We start from the raw sequence: 9,439 nt of genomic DNA, 5'->3' as shown, positions 1-9,439 counted from the left end.
TGTATATATATGTGTGTGTGTGTGTGTGTGTGTGTGTGTGTGTGTGTGTGTGTGTGTATATATATATATATATATACATACATACATACATACATATATATATATATGCTTGTGTGTCTGTGGTTTGTCCTACCACCATTTCTTGACATCCAACAATGTTGGGGTGTTTACATCCCTGTAACTTAGTAGTTCAGTAAATAGAGACTGATAGAATGAGTACCAGGCTTATAAAGAATAAGTCCCAGTGCTCCAGCATGGCTGCAGTCAAACGACTGAAACCAATAAAAGAATATGTGTGTGTGTGTGTGTGTGTATGTGTGTGTGTGTGTAACCTACATTATTCCACCCATTTGACACTAAAAAGTTAAACCTTGCAGCTCTGTGATGAATGGAAATTGATAAAATAAACATTGGACTGACATCAAAACTGGGAACCAACCAATGTGGATGAGCTAAAGCTCTTGGAGATGGTGCCCCAGCATGGCCACAGTCTAATGACTGAAATCTGTAAAAGAACTAAAAGAAAATGGCATATTTCTGTGTAGGAAATGCTTGAGAGCAATTTTCTCTGAGTTAAAGTGTATCATATCAGCTAAAATGGAGCGGAATCATTGAGTTGTTCCTCTTGTGTTGCTGGCATTTGACTGGAAGTATCAATCTTAGAATGATTGACAAGCTCTGTTGGATATATTCTTTGTTTGAAAGTGTCTCGGTGGGAATATGGGAAAATAATGCCACTACTTATGAAAGAGGAGATCTAAAATACTGTAAGGACTTCTGTGTGTGTGTGTGTTGTTTGTGTAAATGCACTTTTACTGTTCTACATCTGGTTTTTCTATGTTAGTAGAAATGGGATAGATTTCGGTGGAACAATTTCACATATAAGTGTATCTAATAGGTGCAGGCGTGACTGTGTTGTTAAGAAGTTTGCTTCCCAACCTCATGGCTTCAGGTTCAATCCCACTCTGTGGTGCCTTGGGCAACTCTCTTTTACTATAGCATCAGGCTAAACAGAAAATATTGAGAATGGATTTCATTCATGGAAACTGAATGAAGCCCATTGTGTTTACTTGTGTGCATGTGTCCACTCTGTAAAGTGGTTGGCAACAGGAAGGGCACCCAGCTGTAAAAATCATTACTATTCTAAATCTGGTTTTTCTGTGTTAGTAGAAAGGGGATAGATTTCGGTGGAACAATTTCACATATAAGTGTATATAATAGATGCAGGCGTGACTGTGTTGTTAAGAAGTTTACTTCCTAACCTCATGGCTTCAGGTTCAGTCCCACTCTGTGGTGCCTTGGGCAACTCTCTTTTAGTATAGCGTCAGGTCAAACAAAAATATTATGTGTGGATTTCATTCATGGAAACTAAAAGAAGCCCGTTGTGTTTATATATATATATACTTGTGTGCATGTGTCCACTCTGTAAAGTGGTTGGCCACAAAGGGATCAGCTTAATTGATTCCATGGACCTCAATCTGGTGCTTTGTTGACCTTGAAAGGATGAAAAGCAAAGTTGACCTTGGTGTGATTTGAACTCTGTGAATGTAGATAGCTGAAACTTATACAGCAAAACATTTTTTGCTGTGGGCGGGATTTGAACTCAGAATGTGGAGAGCCGGAACTAATACTGCAAAGCATATTTTCCTGATGTTCTCACGAGTCTACCAGCTCACTACTACAAAACAATGGTTTCAAATTTTAGCACAAAGCCAGCAACTCTGGGGGACAGGTTAAGTTGATTACATCAATCCCTGTGCTCAACTGGTTTTTATATTATTGGTCATGAAAGGACAAAAGACAAAGTTGACTCTGGTGTCATTTGAACTCAGAACGCAAAGTTGGATGACATGGCATTAAGCATTTTACCCAGTGTTGTAACGATTCTGCTAGCTTGCCTTACCACTGTAAAATAATAACAATTGGCAGTTAACTATTTATTTTCTTTTTGCAGACTTGTGTCTATTACTGTTTAGATTCTGAAGTCAGAAAGGGTGTTGGTGCTGGTTATATAATTTTTCCCAGCATTCAGTTGTCCCCATTCAGTGGTTTTTATGCTACTGAAACAGAGAAAAAACATAAGCAAAAGAAACGAGGAAAGAATCTCACAGATATCTCAGTTGATAATGAGAAAAAATGAAGTTAGTTGGGTGGTGTTTATGGTGATGATGCTAGTGGCACAAGCTTGTGTTTTACGCTGAGTTTATTTTGACAACGAAACATCCATCTGTTGATACTAAGGGTGGAGATGATGTTACAGTAGCCCCAGGAGAACAAGAGAAGATGTGGGAAGCATGTAATTTTTTGTAGGGTATTGATTTCTTATATAAAACAACCTCCAAATCCGACAAATTCTGACCTCAGATTTATATATGCGTAATAAACAGCCATGAGATTGTTTGATGTTCATGCATTTCTTATGGCTGTTGGTAATGTAAAAGAGTTAACATGATTGCAAAGGGCAAGTCAGTTTCAGTTTAGGCGTAGTCGTGTGGTTAACAAGCTCAACTTTGCACCATGTAGTTTTGGGTTCAGTTCCACTGCGCAGTACCTTGGGTAAGTGTTTTCTACTACTGCCCCGGGTCAACCAAGGCCTTGTGAGTGAATTTAACGGACAGAAACTGTATGGGAAGTCATTTTTTGTGTCTTTGTGTTTGTCTGCCCCACTACTTGACAACTGGTGTTGGTTTTTTTACATCCCCATAACTTATCGGTTCAGCAAATGTGTCTGATAGAATCAGTCCCAGACTTAAAGAATAAGTACTGTGGTTGATTTGACTAAAAGCTTTCAGGGTACTGCCCCAGCATGGCTGCAATCAAATAACCGAAACAAGTAAAAGGTAAAAGATAGATTGCTTTCATTAACATTGGTGTCTAGGAGTTATAATCTCTGCTGCAACAAAGGGGTTCTCTCTCTGGGTAAAGAACAAATTAAAATGCTTGCATATAAAGTGCAATATTGCAGGGTAGCAAAGCATTCTTGGATGCAATCTTGAATAAGTGAAGATTGGCAAAAATAGGAGTATGCTCCACTGATTATGTAACGTTAGTGTGCATGTGTGACTGAACACAAATGAGGTGAGAAAAAAAAACCATAGAGGAGGAATCAACAAAAAATGAAGTCTGTACTGCTACGTATAAATCTCACTTAGTATTTGTAGGAGTAAGTATCACCTTCTTTTCACAACACTTTTTAGGTTTAGCTGGGGTACTACTGTGATTCATACATTAAATGAAATAGACTCTCATCTCTAGGGTCATTATTGTCTCCTAACATCAATCATATTTAGTGTATGAGAAAGATGAATTTCTCAACGAATTATTATTTGATCAAATCACCTCAGTTACATCCTTAGAACGAGATAATTGTTTACCAGTTGTACATGTGATGCAAATGGAGGATGAGAAATGGGTAAGGAAGTACCTAATGATTTAAGTGGAAGGGACCGGGAAGAAGGGGTGAAAGTTGATCTCAGGAAGTTGAACTTCATGAAAAAGATGATAATGTGATCCCCTTTGTTATCTCCAACCCCTGCAAGCATGAAAAAAATAGTTGTGAAATGATGATGATGATATAACATTTCATGGCTTTATATATCATTGTGACATGATTTGTGTGTCCATGTAACATTGTTTGTCTTTATAGGTCTGTGTGTTTTGATATATCGTTATATTACATTTTCGTGTTTACACATCTCTGTGCGTTAGTGATCTCGTGTTTTTATTTGTGTTTATATATGTTTTTATGCGTCAGAAACAGTTATATCTCTTTATAGTTTGTGAAAGGAGCAAGCGTTTAATGTTAAATGTTTCTCTTTACCAAATCATTACAAGTTCCTTTTTACCACTTTCTAAGTAGGTAGCTAGACTGATCACTCATTGACAGACAATTTCGGACACAAAAGGTCACGAATTTTATGCAAATTATTGCATTAATGTGTGAGATAAACAACTATTTATACCTCATTGTTCTGCTTTGTTTTGTCTCAAGAAACCCTAAAACCATTGTAATACCAAACAGACAAAGAAAGAATTTCATTTAATTTTTTCCTGAACTATCAACTGTTTCCCTCCTCATCACATTTTGTTATCTCTTTTTTGGTTTATTGAACGGAGAGATTATGCTGTAAAAATAATACTAGAAGGCTTACAGTCTTGGTTTAGAGGCTGTAATCTCTTTAGTATAGTATTTCTGGATTAAACTGATTCTTGTCAGAGCTATGAACATCACAACCACCCACTTCACTATTTGTATCAGACAGCAGCCATGTTCTGCTTGGCAGAGTTACATAACAATCTGCTGTTATGTAACAATATAAAATACTGTTATATAACATCAACCTTGTGATAGTCTATATTGAACTTTAATCATTCTGATGTTCTGGCTAGTATTTCTTCAGATTAAAAGGATATGCATTCCATTTATAATTGCATGTGTACGTATGTGCGTGTGTGTGTGTGTGTGTGTGTGTGTGTGTGTTTGTCCCCCCACCATCGCTTGACAACCGATGCTGGTGTGTTTACATCCCCGTAACTTAGCGGTTCGGCAAAAGAGACCGATAGAATAAGTACTAGGCTTACAAAGAATAAGTCCTGGAGGTCGATTTGCTCGACTAAAGGCGGTGCTCCAGCATGGCGACAGTCAAATGACTGAAACAAGTAAAAGAGTAAAAGAATGTAATTCTGGTTTCTCGTTTCCATCCAAATGACTTTACAATAATTTTTTTATTGCAGCTTGTCAGAACCAAAGTCTTCAGAACAGCAAGATACTCTCACACATTTCTCTACGTTTGCTCTGAATGGGTTGGACGGAGCTATTCGGTGGCACCATCTTCCTGGTGATTTCAGCGGTAAAAGATCAGAGGCAAAGGTATGCTATTAACAATTTATGTTGCAGTTTTAGCAGTGGTTTTTTTGTGAGTAGCTTGTGTGGCCAGTTCTGATTGGTCAGATTTTTGTGCTTAGCTTATACGGTTAATTCTGATTGGTCAGATGTTTTTCATTTTGACTCATTATTTCAGTATATTCAGTCAACCATTATTAACCCTTTAGCGTTTAATTCTGCCAGTTCCAGCTGCTCACACCTGCCCTACAATGTCATTCTAGAACTAAACAATCTTTTAGCTTTGTTATAATGCATGATTCTGCAGATTTGTATGTTTTGTTTTATGTAAGTCTTCTCATGCATATATTTGCATATCTAGTCATATTCATATATACTTTGAGCGTGGCCGTTGCCAGTACCACCTGACTGGCCCTCATGCAGGTGGCACGTAAAAGCACCCACTACACTCTCGGAGTGGTTGGCGTTAGGAAGGGCATCCAGCTGTAGAAACTCTGCCAAATCAGATTGGAGCCTGGTGTAGCCATCTGGTTTCACCAGTCCTCAGTCAAATCGTCCAACCCATGCTAGCATGGAAAGCGGACGTTAAATGATGATGATGATGATGAATTCAAAACAGAGTTGGCAGAGCATCAGAAAGAATGTCTCATGGTATTGGCTTTGATTCTTACTGCTTTGAGTTCAAGTACTGCTAAGCTCAACTTTGCTCTTCACTCATTTGGGGGTCAATAACTGGCACTTCATTCAGGCGGTGAGCTGGCAGAAATGTTAGTACGCCGGACGAAATGCTTAGCGGTATTTCATCTGTCTTTACACACACACACACACACACACACACACTCATACCTGTGTGTACATGTGGTGTTTCTTGCATGTCATATGAAATGATTTCCAAAAGCTTGGGACTTTAACTATAATGGTTAATATCTTTATAGACAGGACATCACTGGAAGTTAGCACTCCGAAAGAACGGTCTACATATTGGGGAACTCGGATGGGACCATTACAGAACGGACTTGATTCAACATTTGGTAAGTATCCCAGTTTTATACAACTATTTTTTAGTCTCCAGTTTGCACTGTAAAACCTCACAAGACATGTTGTGATTAACATACTGGAAGGTTTGATTTTGAGACCTTCATTATCATCATCACCATCATCACTTATTGTCCATGTTCTCTGAGTGGTTGGCGTTAGGAAGGGCATCCAGCTGTAGAAACTCTGCCAAATCAGATTGGAGCCTGGTGTAGCCATCCAGTTCACCAGTCCTCAGTCAAATCATCCAACCCATGCTAGCATGGAAAGCGGACGTTAAACGATGATGATGATGATGTTCCTTGCTGGCATGAGTCAGATGGTTCTGGTGTTTTTTTGGCATGGTTTCTATGGCTTGATGCTCTTCCTAATACCAACCACTTTACAGCATTTACTGGGTGCGTTTTTTTCATGTCACCAGCACTTGTGAAGTCACCATGCAACTTGCCAAAAATCTTATACAAAAAATTTTATATCGACCTCGAAGGGCCATGTGGACCCAGGTTGAGATCCACCGATTGAGCCCAATACACTCCTTGTCATCTTGACTATCTCTGCTGGAGTTTTATTTCGCCCCCCCCCCCATCGACACAATGATATTGATTGTTATCTTTGTAATATCATGCAACTATCTTTTACTTTGTTCAGTTTTTTTTACTGCTTTCATTCGTTGGATTGTGCCCATGCTGGGGCATGATGAGCTCATGTTTCCATGGAAGATTGGAAACAAAGATCACTGCTTGTATGGTGGTGACACCTGTTTACAACAACAATCATGTGATGTCAAAACAGGAGACATTAACATACTCACACACACACACACACACATATATTTATAACAGGCTTCTTTCAGTTTCCATGCATATTCTCGGAGTGGTTGGCATTAGGAAGAGCATCCAGCTGTAGAAACTCTGCCAAATCAGATTGGAGCCTGGTGCAGCCATTTGGTTCACCAGTCCTCAGTCAAACCATCCAACCCATGCTAGCATGGAAAGCGGACGTTAAACGACGATGATGATGGTTCATTTCCACTCAGGTCTGTAGTGGAAGACACTTGCCCATGGTTCCATGCAGTGAAACTGAACCTGGAACCATGTGGTTGGGAAAGCAAGCTTCTTAACCAACACAGCGATTTCTGGATATAGATATGACTATACTTCTAAATAGGATAAACACTGAATGCAGGATCTAATACCTGTTATCACAGGTACTACTAGATCCTCATAGGTACTCATATGCATGAGTTTATGTTTGTGTGCATTTGTGTGTGTGTGTGTGTGTGTGTGACTGTTTACATTTGTGCTTCTCCAAAAGTCGCAAAGCTATAAGTGGTGATATCATTTTCCCTGTCAAATTGTCTACTGCTTTGTACCATCAAAGATGAGTAGAGATACTTGGTTCAGTGTAATGGGCCTTCAAAGATAAGTAGAGATACCTGATAGGGATACAAAATCTATAGGAAATGCATTTACTTATTTATTTATTGCCCACAAGGGGCTAAACATAGAGGGGACAAACAAGGATAGACAAAGGGATTAAGTCGATTACATTGACCCCAGTGCGTGACTGGTACTTTATTTATCGATCCTGAAAGGATGAAAGGCAAAGACGACCTCGGTGGAATTTGAACTCAGAACGTAACAGTAGACGAAATACCGCTAAGCATTTCGCCCGGGGTGCTAATGTTTCTGCCAACTCGCTGCCTCTATAGTAAATGCATTTACTGTAAGATGACATACTGTAGCATTGGACCCAGTATCTCATGATTGCAAACCAAACTTATCAATCATTCAGCCATACCTGCATTTACCTGTAAAAACTCCATTATAACTTTGGAGACCTCAACCAATATTTTTGTGGTTCTCTGTACTATAATCTTGAGAAGGTTGGCTTCTAATTTTGTTTGTATGAGTTAGTAGTTTATTATAATTAAACCACGTTAGCCAAATATTGTTTCCACCTTTTCAAGATACTCATCATTTTAAAGGATGAGTTCCACACTGGAAACAGATGCTTGAAAAGCTTCTCAGCATTTCTATGTCGACAGGTTCTTCTTAGACTGTTTCTCTCTTATCTTTATTTTTATTTACCATAGTGCAATGCCCTATAAAGCATGGCATGTGTTTTGGTTGATACATTAAAATACTTATCGGATGTATCGTTTATCTGTATTGGCATATCTGTTGCATTTGTAGTGCAGATAAATTGGCCTGCATACATGCATTATGCATATACATGCAACTGAGTATGCATATATGTGTGTATATGTATATATATTATATATATATATATGTTAGTATGTGTGTGTGCATATATATATATATATATATATATATATATATATACATATACATGTACACACATGTATATGTATAATTTTGTGAGTGTATCTCTATCTATGTATGTATGTATGTATATGTAATTATATAAATGCAAATATGTATGTATTTGTGCATATGTGTATATATATGTGTGTGTGTGTGTGTGTGTGTGTGTGTGTGTGTAAGATTTAGGCATAGATGTATGGATTTGGAGATTGTTTTGTAACCGTGTGGTCTCGAGTTATATCTTACTGCATGGCATTTTAGGCAAGTATCTTCTAGTGTAACCTTGGTTGATGAAAACTGTATGAAAGCTTGCTGTATGTATCTATATATGTATGCATGCATCAGTGTGTATATATATATATATATATATATATTAGAGGAAAAGGACAACAAAAATCAAGGCAGGATGAATATCTCAAGTCTTTTATAATAATTCAATTAGGGTAAGGTGAATTTGAAGTCTTACAGATGTTTCTGGGATATCCCAAGTGATGGGCGAGCATGTCTGTTCTCTGGGTATTCAGTCATCAGAGACAAGGTGAGTTTGAATGAAAGTTCTTGACAGGGAAATTCACAGATTTTAAGGAATAAAATAGGTGAATAAAGATTAAAAGTAGATAGAAGAATACAGACAGGAGAATAAAGTTAACAGTTCATCTTTTTCCAGAGGGTATGGAGGTTGGTCTGTACTTCTGTGAAAGTATAGGCCCTTAGATATAATCCCAGGCAAATCCAGGCAGTATTTTGAATGATGCATTCATGTTGAATATATATATATTAACCCCATTTATAATGCCTTTTTATTACATAACATTCCTCTCCAATTTTTATCGGATTTATATCATCCTACCGTCTCCCAATTCTACACTCTGAATTTTATTTCCCTTTTTTTCTTTTTTTTTTCTTTTCTTTTCTTCCCTTCTTGTCCAATGCACTATCTGGTAGCGTCCTAATCTCCAACGGTTTTTTCAAATGAATTACGTTATAACCTTCTCCAACTATAGTTCTCATATTCGGTTATAATGTCTTGCGTTTAAGCTGGTTCCCATACAATTCCCTGAGGAGAAGTTTACATTTTTAACATCGCCGATTCTTATGGATCGCATAAATTGTAATTCTTCGAAACATATGTCAGAATAAAAGTATGCAGTTATAATATGCGTTTACTCCATTCTTTAAATTTATATATACTCAAATACCCAAAATATCAAGGAGTTTCTACCTCATAAACAGG

At 37.7% G+C, this 9,439-nt stretch overlaps 1 protein-coding gene across 1 annotated transcript in view; it reads left to right on the top strand.

The window, feature by feature from the left end:
- The window catches only part of LOC106879996 (uncharacterized), a 34,346-nt gene that overhangs the window by 12,123 nt on the left and 12,784 nt on the right, over positions 1-9,439 (top strand). The window contains exons 3-4 of the mRNA XM_014929779.1: positions 4,735-4,870; positions 5,779-5,874. Coding sequence (XP_014785265.1) covers positions 4,735-4,870; positions 5,779-5,874 — 232 coding nt within the window. The remainder of the gene's footprint in view (positions 1-4,734; positions 4,871-5,778; positions 5,875-9,439) is intronic.

This window comes from Octopus bimaculoides, chromosome 9 (genome assembly GCF_001194135.2).
Source record: "Octopus bimaculoides isolate UCB-OBI-ISO-001 chromosome 9, ASM119413v2, whole genome shotgun sequence".
In the NCBI taxonomy this organism is placed as follows: Eukaryota; Metazoa; Mollusca; class Cephalopoda; order Octopoda; family Octopodidae; genus Octopus; species Octopus bimaculoides.
The sequence above is the reverse complement of the archived record's forward strand: the minus strand, read 5'-3'. Positions and strand labels throughout refer to the sequence as shown.